Source organism: Gossypium raimondii, chromosome 11 (genome assembly GCF_025698545.1).
Source record: "Gossypium raimondii isolate GPD5lz chromosome 11, ASM2569854v1, whole genome shotgun sequence".
Taxonomy (NCBI): domain Eukaryota; kingdom Viridiplantae; phylum Streptophyta; class Magnoliopsida; order Malvales; family Malvaceae; genus Gossypium; species Gossypium raimondii.
This window is the reverse complement of record NC_068575.1, coordinates 44226114-44240533: the sequence shown is the minus strand read 5'-3', so window position 1 is coordinate 44240533 and position 14420 is coordinate 44226114. Positions and strand designations below refer to the sequence as shown.

At 37.5% G+C, this 14420-nt stretch overlaps 1 protein-coding gene across 4 annotated transcripts; it reads right to left on the bottom strand.

Moving 5' to 3' along the window:
* Positions 1-352: 352 nt before the first annotated feature.
* Positions 353-3502, bottom strand: LOC105803721 (uncharacterized). Of its 4 annotated transcripts, none has more exons than XM_052624273.1 (8): positions 2917-3065; positions 2723-2809; positions 2002-2390; positions 1873-1903; positions 1668-1741; positions 1382-1557; positions 984-1064; positions 353-616 (listed from the first exon to the last, which is right to left on the bottom strand). In XM_052624273.1, exons 3-8 carry the CDS (start codon positions 2317-2319, stop codon positions 568-570), a joined length of 729 nt encoding a protein of 242 aa, XP_052480233.1. In that variant the 5' UTR covers positions 2320-2390; positions 2723-2809; positions 2917-3065; the 3' UTR covers positions 353-567. The 4 variants fall into 4 exon arrangements, with proteins under 4 accessions (XP_052480233.1, XP_052480234.1, XP_052480232.1 ...); XM_052624274.1 differs by having other exon boundaries at positions 2723-2798; positions 2917-3064; XM_052624272.1 differs by lacking the exon at positions 2723-2809 and having other exon boundaries at positions 2935-3502.
* Between the last annotated feature and the right edge of the window lie 10918 nt (positions 3503-14420).

The window sequence follows — 14420 nt, the reverse complement described above, 5'->3', positions numbered from 1 at the left end:
CGCGTACCGTTAATCTCTATTAGAAATTTAACGCTTGGATGACTAAAATGAAAGTGCCGTAAAAGTTAAGTGACCAAATTGTAATAATTTCATTTTGAGTAGCCAAAATAAAAGCACCCTAAAAACGAAGTGACCAGCTAGGTAATTTACACTTAGGGATATTAGAAATCTACGTATAAAACTCCATACACTATATATAGCAAATTCCAAGTGAAATAATTTGAGATGGCATCGATTAAATTTTCGATTAATAAATTTTTCGAGTTTTTCCAATTTTTAATCGGTTTTTCAGTTCCCAATTCTTTTTATCGGTTTCAAATAGTTCTAACTATTTCCGGTTATATGTCCCCAATTCAACCAGTCAAGTTATACAATCTAGCATAAAACAAAAGTTATATAAAGCTCCCCCGAGGGAACTCATAATCACAATCACAAAAAATAAATCTAAACATATAGTGAGCTTTTGGTTTTTGTTGTACATGGAAAAACAAAAAACAAAAAAAGGAGAGAGCCTGGCCAATGTACTAGAAATATCTCTCAAGAATCAAAACCTGCATTCAATGATGACTATGCAGCATTGACCGGCCCAGCGACAGTATCTCTCTGAGTCCTACACCTGTAGAAGAAAAAGTAACACCACCAAAGGTGTGAGTTTTCCCCAAAATAAAGTGACAGATCTTCCTTCAAGGGAAGTCTGCAATGTCACCTATTGATCCCTACACTCCCAAGAAGGGTCCGGGAGCGAGGTTCATTTACTGACTCACCCCCAGCCTCATGAGATGCAAATCAAAAGATATTGTAATTTTTGTCATGTATGTTATATGCAATGATTTACGTAAATACTGTACAACAACAACAACAACAAAAAAACCAACAGCCATTGCATTGAGCTTAAGATGCATAATTTATCAAGTAGCAAACCACTTCAGATCACAATATTTGGATAATTTATCAAGTAAAAATCCACTAATATAGCTACTGACCTATTGCATTGAGCTCGAGATGCATAGTTGTGATTGTTGCATTTTGTGCACATCCAATCTCCACTACGCCATTGCTTTGCTCTGATAAATGAAGTTAAAGCATTAGTAGATCTAAAATCAATCCTCTGAATGTCAAATTAAATATCATATTTGCAAAATATGAGTCAGCAGTTTAATGCAAAAATAAAACCCTGCACATGGGCCTGATTGAATTTTAAACACTGTTCACGATACAGTATCAACCAAGTGACCATATCTTTAGCATACAAACGAGAGATAAGACAACTGGAAAAAACGAATGAGTAAAATACTAGATTTTCTCATCACTTATATCTATAATTTATCCTAGATCAATGACAAGCATATATATATAAGGGGCCAATTTACTCCATATTTACCCTTTTCCAAGAAGGGTTGGTGCTGCAGCTAGTTGAGGAAATGGAATTGGTAACTGCCAATTTGAAGCTGCACCAGGGTTTAGAGCGGAATAGGGAGGATATGCCCCAGATTTTGGGTCAGTATTAGCTTCTATCATTTGGTCAAACCCAGGATACAGCTGTGGCTGCTCAGTACCCTGCAGACGCAGAAATGGGAAACGCAGCAGTTCATGAGTGGTCAAATGAGTCAAAGCATGCTGGATAAATAACATTGATTATAAATGCAAAACAGAAATTCAGCCCTCACATGTCCTGAATTCAATCTTTTGTTATCCCAGTTATGTACAAATTCTTCAGATGCTAATCGCTTGGTTCCAAGGGCTACATACCCCAAAGGGAAAATAAAAGAGATGAAAAAAGTTAGTGGCAACAGAACCGACCAGCAGGTTGAAATTAAGCACTGGGATCAGAACAATGCGAATGTAGGTTCACAGGCCAGAAACAGAAAGTACCTTGTGGTATAGATGCATTGCAGTTTTTGCACTGCAAAAATACTAAACTGGATCAGAACCATAAGGACATTGTGTGCATTGTAGAATTTGTGACAAATGTTAAATCCAGTTGAAGCAATAAGATAATACCTGTGAACGTGAAGAGTAATTATGGAAGCCACAGTTGCACATCCAGTCACCATTTCTCCATCCTTTTGGAACAGAAAGAGACTGATTACAAGGAAACCCGGAAGTTTGGTTTCCAGCAAGAGGCCATGTAGACGCTGACTGAAGTCCACAATTATCAGCCCCCACTACAGACCAGTTGGAACTCAAAGGAAGCGAGCGCCGGGGAGCACCACTGCCTACAACTCCAACATTTATCTTTTGTTCCAGTGCTCCTAGGGCCCTGGCAAAATAATGGGAATAAGTTGGGAGAGAAGCTCCAGGGATTGCAATTGCTGGCATTGCTGCTATCTCCTTTGGTTGCCCGCACTTTTTGCACTTTTCTCTCGATGCATAATTGTTGTTAGTGCAACCTATTGATCCATTGCCACACACACCCCCAACCCACAAATGCAGCCACGAAGAGGAAAAGGAAGCCAATTATACGCACACCAAGCAGTTCATATACACATACAAAAAACACAAACCACTCAACCTAATTGATACTCATTTCCCAATCCCAACTTCATAAGCCACATATTGCAAAGTCAACTTTCTCAATAATTGATATCAAAACAGTTGATTTATGGCAAGTTAACAAAACTAAATTGTAAAACAGGTTCATTAAAGCTCTCCCAAGTCATTGTTTAAGATAACCCATTGCAAATCTTTACTCAGGAAAAGCAAATATCTTATATTTACATACCCTTAATGAAATTCCAACTTATTATCAAAATTCAGAACGCAGAATCCAACTGGCCCCCGAAACCCATCTTCGATATCTATTATTAAGCTTGATGGTTGAATTAAAACATAAGAATAAAAAGCAAAACCCAGTTGAGTCAACACAAAAAAAGAAAAAAAAATGAAGAGAGATTTAAAAGATAAGTATAAACTGACCACTGCAGATCCAATCACCTATACGAGGGAGCCACTTAGAATCAGCTGGAGTTTTGGTGTCAACAAGAAGACGAGGCTGCTTACATCTGTTACAAAAGGATCTAAAAGCGTAGTTCCTGTTCTTGCATCCGCTGCACTCCCAGTCCCCTTCTCTCCCTTCTCCCATTCCTCCACCCCCCCCCCTCTCTCTCTTTATCTAGTGAGAACTATAACCAATGAGCTTGTTGCTTTAGAAGCTGAACAAAAGGAGGGGGTCTTCTACTCGGTAAAAGAATGAAAAACTCGCTGCAAATTATATGGAAGTCTTGGGAATGAAATCGAGCATTTCAGTAAATTATTTCTCAGACAGGGTCTAAAACCAGGACACAGGAAATCAGGGCCATGAGGCTAATGTCCAATGAGCTTGTTGCTTTAGAAGCTGAACAAAAGGAGGGGGTCTTCTACTCGGTAAAAGAATGAAAAACTCGCTGCAAATTATATGGAAGTCTTGGGAATGAAATCGAGCATTTCAGTAAATTATTTCTCAGACAGGGTCTAAAACCAGGACACAGGAAATCAGGGCCATGAGGCTAATGTTTCTGTCTTTGGGCTATGTTTTGGTTCCATTATCATCGTCTTCTTTTTTTGGCCCAATTATTAGCAATTATGGTGGATGTTTATTGTTTAATGCTAGCGTCGAAATCCTTGGTTCGTGGCTAGACTGTTGATGTGGATGGCATATTGAAAGGAGAGGTGTTTAGAGGTCATCATGGGTTGGGCTATTCGGCTTGGCCAGATGACTTGTTCGAAAAATAAGAGGATTCGGGTAAAAATATAGGCCCAAATTATGGGTTTGAGCAAAAAAAGAGGCATTGGGTAAAACTTTTTTGGCCCGGCCCAACCCGAATTATATATTAAATATATATATTTTTTATTTTTAATCAAATATACTTTTTAAAATTTAATATGCTATTTCTTTTTAAAATATGCTATTTTGGTGTTGTAAAATTTAATATGGGCCGGACCGGGCTCGGGTTTAGCAATTTTTTTCGAGTTGGGCTTGGACAAATTTTTAGGCCCATATTTTGGGTTGGGTTGGGTCCGGGCCTAGAAAACGAGCCTAAAATTTTGTTTGGGCCTGGCCTTGCCCATGACCACCTCTAGAGGTGTTACAATAATAAACTATATTCTAAATAGTAATCAACTAGTTTTAAATGCAAAATTAATCAACTTTATTTATTATAACAACATGGAAGGAATAAATAAATAAAAGAAAAAAGAAGCTATTCGGTAATTGAGATTTTTTTTATCCAGTCATGATATTCGCTAAATTAGGCAATTATGCTGTTTTTTTATTCCACTTGTTACGTTGTTTTTTTGAATTAAAGAAATAGATCGATTTTGTAGTGAGAGTACAAAAGCGTGCTCTCTGTAGAGGTGGCAGAAAAGAGCGTCCAACTGAACGTGCTTTTACACTATCTCTCCTAGGGTTAGAGTTTTTTAATTTTGGTAGGGTTAGGGTTTTAAAGTTTGGGGTTATGGTTTTAGAGGTAAAATTGCGAAAGTTTGTAGGTAGATTTAAGAGGTCAGGGATGCGATAATGCGCCTCAGATAACATACATTACATATGTCATGCTGGGATAGGACCATTACCTCATAAACCCATCCTATGGAAGTCAGGTTTCGGGGTGACAGTGCTTGATACGATCACATGTCGAAGTCTAAGTGGAGGTCCCAATTGGCTGCCTTGATGCGATCACAGGTTTAAGTGTAACTCGAGGTTAATTGACGGTTGTTATGCAGTTACGAGTTCAAGCTTTTTGGATACCCGCAAATGATGTCTTATATATACCATACATAAGATTGAGGTAATAATCATAGGAAAAAATAAAGGGCTTTCTGGTGTAATCAACGTAATTTTTTTCTCTATTTTCAAGCAACGGGTATCTTTAACATTTCATTCTTATCCAAAAGCTGACACTGAAGTGGACACAAGAGGGCTCTCAGGCAGAGAGTGGATGTTTCGACGAAAGTAAAGGTCAAACTCAGGTCGACACGATAATGATTGTAGTTATTAATGGATTGTTTAATAACGACACAGTTTTCGCCCCGAAAGGAACATCACCTTTACTCCACCGAAATAGTCGTTGCTCGTCTGAGAGTCTTCCCGTGTCTACAGCGGTGCTAACCTTCTATAAGAAGGAAGGTTAAAGATACTGACTGTGTGGAAATAGAGAAAAGAATTACACCGATTATAGCGGGATGCCCTACAGTTTTTCCCTATGATTATGACCTCAAACTTCTATATGATATTTATAAGGTAACATTTCTGGGTATCCCAAAAGTTTGAGCTTGTGGTCGCATAACGACTGTAAACTGGCTCTCCCGTTATACTCTGATCCATGACCGCATAACAGTCGTTAATTGAAAACTCTATGTAAACTTCCACCTGTGACCGTACAAAGAAAAATAACTTCGCAACTCGACTTCTACAAGATAGGTTTCAGAGGTAATTGTACCATCTCGACATGGCATATGAAATGTGTGCGTCTCGAAGCGATGTCGCATCACCGATGACTCAAGAATACCTCGAATCAAAAATTATATAAGCGAAAAAATTTTAACACTGAAGTGGGGAAGAAAACGGAAAGAGAGAAATATTGTAAAGTGGAGGGATGGAGGCTAGGAGAGATGCTATTTTTGGGATGATGGAGTATGGAGGGGGAGCCTCTTTTTATAAGCTCGGGAAAAGGGTGAGATTGCAAAGGAAAAAATCTTGTTGTCAAAAACGCGTTGCAAGACTATCGCTTTCATCGAATATCTTCAAAATGTGCTTCGAATCTACAAAAAAATTATCGGAGTTAGGTACTTTTTTTAAACTTTATGAAAATTTTAGTGAAAAGTCATCCAACTAGGCCCATTTTCCTGCCATGTTAGCATGGAAGCTTGCCCAACAAGACGAGTTTTCACTAATATTTTCATAAAGTCTGAAAAAAATACCTGACCCCGAGAATCCTGGGTAAAAGCTGAAGCACATTTTGATGCGTTGAATGCCTTCTGAAGCATGCGTCTAATTTCAATAAATAATTTGTGAAACACATTTTTGATTACTGAAGAGAGTTTCATTACCATTATTCGATGAAAGTGCTTCCTCAGAAATGAATTTTGAAGTATTCATTACCTCTCTCATTGTTTTATTTTGCTATTAAAGCATTGAAATATTCAGAACTTAGGCACGCAACAAATTTATATCAAACATCGAAGAGTTGAGTTGTGAGGGTCGTATGCATTTCTTTGGATAATCGTCTGAAGATTTTTTTGGTTCTAAATATCTAATTTGTTTTAAATTGAAATGAGTCAACAAGTGAAATCCGTTATTTATTATGATGGTCAAATCTATAATATAGAAGTTGGGGTCGTATTTGCAAGAGCCCAGTTTGTGGAATTGGCTTTTAACCGTACCATTCAATTGGGAGAACTACAGACTAGGATAATAAGAAAAGTTAGGAGTTTGAGCTAGGGAAGAATTTTGAGCTTATAATGTAGATATCTGACATCGGTTGACCCCTTTAAGTACGAATTATTTGATGTGAAAAGCAAGCTCGAGCTGGAGACAGTCATATCATGGCATTGCTAAAGAAAAAAATACTATAATGGAGTTATATGTCGAATTTGTTGAGGCAGATGAAGTTGGTCTATCTTCAGCCACTGTTGCGACTAATATTGGAACCGAAGCTGAAATAGAAAGTCGTACTACATGGTTGTACGGTGGGTTCACTGGTTTGTTACAAAACATTTACTATGATGGCCCTAAAATATCAATGAGTAGACATTCTTCGATTTTCTGCACTAATTGAAACTTCAGTGGCCACTACTAGTCCGGTATGAGCATAACCCAAACCTCGACACCTGGATTTGATATTCAATAAGTGCTTTCAATTTTAACTTTGGTGGATTGATGTCCTGGGGTGAAATCACTTATACGGGGGGCCATCAACCTACACCAATTTGTAATCCGGTGTAGATTTTCCAAACACTTGTGGTATAGAATAACCAATGACTTACTCCCTACGACCGGGTTTGACGAAGGTACATCAAACCCTTTGGTTGAAGATGACAATGAAGGCGTCGATTCGGAAGAAGATGTAGTTGAGGAAGAAAGGGCACCGAGTGCAACTGACGGATCAGAGTCAGACCCCGATCCAATCCAGCTGTCCGGTCCGGATGGTTCGAAAGTAGCACTTTTTTAAACCAGAAAAGGTTTTACTTGAGTTAAAACCTTACGGTTCTGATATGTTAGTCTGGACAATGCTTCAGATCTAGATCTGTAATTCAGGGCATATGAACTTCCACCCCACATGACCAACACCGACTTCTCCGTCGAGGGTGGTTAAGAGTTTCAACAGCTACGACACAAAACACCTAATCATGCAAGCTCATCATCGGATGTCCAAGAATTGGAAGTTGGTATGGAATAACTCAAAAAAGATGTTTTTCTTACTGCACTGAAGCGGTACAACTTTAAGAGCGACGTGAACTATCACATCATAAAATTTTGTTCGAAGAAATTTAAGGGAAAGTGCAATACTCGATGGGAGGTGCAAATGGAAAATCATGACATCTTTTCAGAAAAGGACGAGCTTGTGGATGATAAAGAAGAATTCTGGTCTACATACTTGTGTTGCAGCAAGTGCGCAATGCGGTCACCCAATTTTCTAATATAATGTGTCCTGACCAAAGTATTTTTTTCTCAATAACATTACTTTAACTTGTAATTTACAGGTGTAAGTCAAGATCATCCGAGGCTAGACTCTAACATGATATCTGACATTATTCTACCTATAATGAAGGTGAGTCCTAAGATTTCTGTCCCGGTGTTGATTGCCAATATCCGTAGCCAGTACAATTACACGCCATCGTACTACAAAGTATAGGTCGCAATACAAAATGTTATGGATAAGTTGCATCACGACTGAGCCAGGTGTTGAATCGAGATCAAGTTATTGACATGGGTATATAGTTGTCACTATTTCCACAATCATGGTATATCATATTTCGTTCATTGTTTGCAATCATGGGTATACTTTTCTCGACAGGGTACGAACTTGTCTAACATTGTTTCCATGAAATATTGGATAACTTGCACGCCATCAATAGCTATGGTGTGACGTTACTCACCAACATACCCTTCTAACAATGGACACAATAATATGATGGAGGTTTACAGAACAGGTACATAATGACGAACTTAGCCGAATGCATCAATTCTGTAGTAAAGGGGACACGTCATTTGTTGATAACCGAGGTTATCAAAGAAACATACTTTTGCCAGGCTGTCTTATTTCCAAAATGAAGGCAGCATATGCTAAGCAGATTGCAGGTGGACACGTTTGGTACGAGGATGTCATGAAAGAAATTAGATGAAATACATCGAGAACGAACACTATATATGTAGTATGTCACTCGCGTTGAAGCCTACAATTTCAGGTCACGGAGTACGCTAGGCCCGACCAGGACATTTCAGGGGTATCATATTTCAACTTACCAGAAGGGACTTTGCGATTGTGAAAGATTTTAGACACTTTAATTTCCATGCACATATGTAATTGCCCCATACATGAATTGAGTACACCCTTATATAAATGATGTGTACAGACTAAAACACATGTACAATGTATGGAGACCTGAATTCTCACCCATCCTAGATAAGAGTATGTGGTCGCCATTGTCAAGAGTACAGTTTGCGTTGACCCCAAATATGAACTTGCCCAGTGTCCCGAAAGGTTGTTTGAATTCTATTCGGATATGCACAAATATCGATGTTCAGGAGATGAACAATCAATAGAGGTTATGCAGGTACTGTAGAAACCCAGGGTATACGAAGGCAACATGTTCTGTATTGAGGGTTACATTGGGACCTCAACGTCGCTAACATTCATTTTTTTCCTACGATAAAAAATTGATTACAATATTTCTTTTTTCTTGTGTAAAAAAATGTTCTTTCTTTTTAACTTGCATTTCAACAGTATTTGTCATTGTCTACTTAACACTTAGTGTAGAAATTGCTATTTTAAGCGCTTCCACAAGTACCAAAAATAAGTTTTTCGTTGAATTAAACTTTTTTCCATTTTTATGAGTTAGTCCCAGTACCTTTAACATGTAAGTTCGATAACGATAAATGTGCTTATCCAAAGTTACAAATTTTATATCAAATATTAAATATATGAAAAATTATATATAAATTGCATTAGAATTTAACAAATACAAATATGAGTTGCAATAAAAATATAAAAAAATCATTTTTATTGATATCATCTATATTTACATTGCAATATGTAAATAAAAAAATAATAGGTGTTGCTGGGCCGAATGTGTGCCGCAGGGCAGGGGTTGACGGGTGCGCGTAGGATTTCTGCGTACAACTAGTGGTGTTGGCTTTTCTATTGGATTGTGACCGTTGTCCTCATCTTCCTCGTCTTCACCTCCACCTTCGTGCTCATCTTCATCTCTACAGTCGTCTTCATCTTCATCTTTATCTCCATTATCGGCTTCGTCATCGGCTTCGTCTGCGTGTCAATCGCCTACCTCCATGCTTGAGTACGGTGCCATTTTAGCCTCCAATCATGTGTCCTCCACTACACAAAAATGTGTTACGCCAATGACCTACCTCAATAAAAAAATGACATGGTGGGTGTTTGTGACATTATCAGAGAATAGTCGTATAATGTTGTAAAACCCAGATATGTTGGCATTGACTAAGGCATCGATAGAATGCTGGGGATGGAGGTGCCTTGAAATATGTACTTACGGAAAGGGTAGAAGCAGGGTGTTGTGGTGGTGCATAGTGTGGACCTTGTGAAAAAACACGAGGTTAGTGAAATGAACGAGAATAAGTAAAGTGAAATGACCAGGATGTGGCGATGACATCGGTTGTGCTTGTTGGGTCGGAGCCAGTGACGAACCCATCGTGATACCTTTTTTGGGCCTACGTTGCTTCTAACGCCCCAAAATTTCTACTTTTATTATTTTGAAAACATGACACAAATATCTGTCTGCTTCAGTGGTTAATTGTTCTGGGTGTGTGTCTGAGGTCCCAAGTTCAAGCTTTGACTTGGGAAAATTTTGGTATTTTTATGAGTAAAGCATTATCTCTAGTCAGTAGGCTTATAGTTAAAAGTTGGTAAAAATATATTAGAATGGGCTTGCTGGTCTGGTGGCTAAGGTGTGTTGGCGGATGGGAGATCTGGAGTTTAAGTCCCTGCGCGAGCAAGGGAATTATTTTTGTTGCTTAGCCGTGTGGCGTGGTGGAGTCCCAGTCAAATTGAAATTTCGAGTTGTTGAGTTATTGTGGAAGGTTAGGGAGAGAATTAATGAGATGAGTTGCCAAATTTTTAAGCATTACCTTTTTGTTTAGTTTTTTTCAAATTTTGAACTATTTTCCACATTTCTAACATTTTCTCTCTTCTCCATCACTCTTAATTTTTGGTTTTCCTCTTTTTTCTAAATAAGAAATCCTTCCTGCTGAATTTGTTTTGAATTCCCCTTCCGTTTTCGTTGTCTTTCTTCATCTTTTCCCCTTTGTGCAAGCGTGCAATTGTGTTGTACAGTAAGTTTCCGTTTTATTAAACTCGAATGTTACTCTGGATAAGGGATAAATAGGTTTTTGGTTGACTGTTTAGGAGTTGATCGTAAGGCTGGAACTAATATTCGTCGATTTGACTCGAGGTGGTGATCATTTGGTAAGCGTATAAGGCATGCGTTTTCTTGTGTTGTTTGGGCGAGTGGTTTTGGCTTTGAATTCCTTCTTAACTTTGTTGAAGTCTTCGTTAATAAGGAATGGTTATTTTTACAGCAGTGAATCGTTTCAGTTGCTATCTCCCTCGTGTTGAGTAGTGGTGGAATTGTGCAAAGTTAGAAGGCTTTTGATGATCTCGGGATTGCGTAAGCAGCGAAAATGATACATGTGTGTACCCAAAATGTAGAAAATGGGATTTGGCGAAAAGTCGAAATTGCTTGTTGTCGAGAAATAAGAGAAATAAGAAAAATAAGAGAAATAAGAGAAATAAGAGAAAATGATGTGAAAAATTGTAGAGAAAGGAAATAAGGGTGTTATAATCTGGGAAATTAACATTCTGCATTAAAATAGTTTTGGACAACAGCAATAGTCTAACTCTAAAAAATTATACAAAATAGTGGAAGTTGAGTTAGAGGTTGAATAAATTATGAAATTAAAATTTTTTGAGTCTAGTCTTTCATGGAATAAACAGTGTAAGCAATGAAATTGTAACTTATGAGATATAATGAATTTTGTGAGACAAGGTCAGAATGGTTTTGGGTTCCCCTATTCTGACTTTGGAAAATCATTAAAAATTGTAAAAAAATAATTAGGGGCTTAAATTTATACGTTTAAGTCCTTAATGAGTCTATTTTTAAGAGAAACAAACGGAAACATTATCCAAATTTCGTACTATGAGATAAATAATTTTTAGTAAGGAAATGTTTAAGCTGTCAAATAGCAGAATGAGGATAACTTTGAAGATTTTACTGTACTTATTTGATAAACTATAAATTCTAAAAATCTTATGGTAGAAAGGTATTTGAGTCTAGTTTCGAAAACATCAAGCGGACCTTAATTTGGAATTTTGTAGCTCAAGATATAAATAATTTAGTGACAATGACTCAAGTAGACAGATCTGAATGACCATATAAGTAAATAGTGAAAACATATATGAATATTTAGTTAGCATTGGTTACATTAAAAATGGATCACACGGCGAAGGCCAATTTGGGCAGAGTGGGCCATACGGGCAAACATAGGCGTGTGGGCCCATTATTACCGAAATGATCTTAAGGTTGCACGGGTTGCCCAAGTCGACTGTGAACCTACTGTAAGGTTGGTAAGTGCTACTTAGACCCCTAAACGTGTGAAATTGACTGAATGATATATGTACTGAGCATGTTAATATCTAAACTGAATATATATACTGAAATTGCATAATAGCATAACATTCATGGTGCGTTGCATTGCATTGGGTTGGGGGTTGTTATTCGGAGGAAGTGTACTGAAAGGCTTTAATCCTAATTTACTGGCAGCTCAATGCAAACTACTATTTTGTGCCATATTCGGTACTACTTGAAGTGTAGGGATTGGTGGGTTGATTATATCCCCACATGGAGTGTAGGTTTGGACGGAGATGGTGTATAAAAGCCGGATGGGTAGGATTTTGCTACTGCATAACTGTTACTGCTACTAATACTATGATGGGCTAAGGCCCTATTGCATTTCTGACACTGTACCAAGATGGGCTAAGGCCCAAATTGTCACTGATACTGAAAAGGGTTTAGGCCTCAGACTATTCAACTGTGCACTGTGACTATTGATTATTTGTTTATTTCTTCGGGATTACACACTGAGTTTACGTAAACTCACCCTTTTTGTTTACTTTGCACAGGTAATCCCCAAACTTAGACGGTTCGGTACGATGGAGGACTAAACGGTGACCACAGTCATTTTTGGACTACATGGTTTTCATTTTACGATTTATGATTCGATTATTATTGATTGTTTGGGTTGTAATTTAAGGACCCTCTAGGACTTTGGTTTTAAATTTTGGGTTTTTATTTATTTTACTTTATGGATTTATACCTGCTAGTTGTAGGAAATTTAGTTTTTAAAAAGTTAAAGTATTTTCTAAATGCATGATCACATGACTGTTTCACTAAAGCTTCCACAACGAGGGATGTTTCAAAACAAATGTTTTAAATGAATAAAGACGTCTTCCTAAGTTCTAATAAAGGTTTACTAAAGATAATAACATGGAATGTTTTCAACGTAACAACGAGGTTTCAAAAATACTGTCGTGTGGCATTGCCAGATACGGCCGTAACGTCTAGGCTGGGTTTGGGGTGTTACACTATTGGGTCACCCGTCGTTGCCTCTTCTGACAAAGTTACCTACTCATTGCCTCTATCGATAATAGATATGACTTGCCAGTGACTCTGAGCCAAGATATGTACTCCAAACAGGCTGTCGTGTCCGATGATAAAAAAAAGTTTACGGATAAGTAAGAATTCCATCCTACAATCCCAAATGTTGATGTACTCCTTGTGGTAATCTTGCCAATTCTTGTCGTTCTTCCCCCACAGGTCCAGCTTGTGTAGTGCTTCCATGTCTTTCGACAGAGATGAAATTAGTTGCCTTCAACCAAACTGTCGCATCACTCGATTTGATTCATGCATTTCCACTGTCACGTACACTATCAATGACACTTTCGCGTCCCACATACTCCGATTGGCCAAAAAATCCAACGGGATGGATTCTTTGATATTCGGTTTGACGATGACATCCATTCAAACTACAGTGAACAATTGTAAATTTTGTTATGTACGAATTTTATTTTACAAATCATTGCATAATTATTATAAGTTTGAAAAAATAAGTAACTAACCTCAACTTCTAAGAGTTGATCTAACAAATGCCAGATATCTTCGAGCTGCTCAAGTAGTCCGATGTAACTCAGTACATGGTTCCACCTATACAAGCGATATGTTAATTCAAACATAGAATAAATACACAACATTTACTATACAAACTAAATATTTACTCATTCATCCTCTTTCTTTGATCCCTAACTCATTTGTAGTAGCACCTTATGTGTACCAAATTTTAAGATTTATCGGGTACTAAAATGCCTCCGATTAACCTCAGGATGAATGCTCGAGCGTATTGTTCTTTGATGACATCAGGTGCATTATTAGGAATATATTTGAAATTGGTTTCCAACTACTTCATATTTATCCGACACTGTAAAACTTATTTGATACCTTCCCCAAAAATGCCTCGCAAAGGTCCTTTTTATCAGGAACAACTACTCACCCCGTGACGACTGGCCCATCCACCGGTAAATCGAGTTGTAAAGCTACGTCCTCAAGCGTGATTGTACACTCGCCGTATGGAAGATGGAACATGTGTGTCTCGAGCCTCCATCTTTCCACCAACTCGCTGATGAGTGTAGGATCGAGTTTTAGTATTTGGGCTCTTTGATAAATTATCTATGAACCCCTCCAAAATATGATCATCTACCTATTTATATTGACAAAAAAATAATTCAAAATATTTTAAAAAATAAAATACTTTAAATTTAACTTAATTGAAAATAACGAAATTTAAAATTTCGTCTTATCGTTATTACTTGAGCGACGGAAATGTACTTGTCGTCAAAATGAATCAGAGATGTTGCCATTGTGAAAATTTAATCGAAATGAATAATATATGAAACAATTAAATAAAACTATAAAATTTAAAACAAAACTTGAGAAAATCGAAAGAGTTGAGATTTTAGAAAGAACTGAGAGAGTTGGATTTGAGTGAAAAGAATGAAAAATGACCTGATATTTATAGGAAAAAAATTACCATTGGAGCCCTTAAAAAATTTTATCGTTTCCAATGTTCAAAAAATGACCGTTGCTAGAAAACGTGCCCAACTGGACGTGCATTCACAAACTCTCTCCAAAATCACTCTATT

Excerpts from the sequence above, each read along its gene's own strand:
- LOC105803721 (XM_012636104.2), bottom strand. The coding sequence starts at position 3,082 with ATGGGAGAAGGGAGAGAAGGGGACTGGGAGTGCAGCGGATGCAAGAAC. Across the intron at positions 1,904-2,001 it reads ATTACTCTTCACGTTCACAG|TGCAAAAACTGCAATGCATC; the intron begins GTATTATCTTAT and ends GTATTTTTGCAG. Across the intron at positions 1,558-1,667 it reads AAAGATTGAATTCAGGACAT|GGTACTGAGCAGCCACAGCT; the intron begins GTGAGGGCTGAA and ends CTGCGTCTGCAG.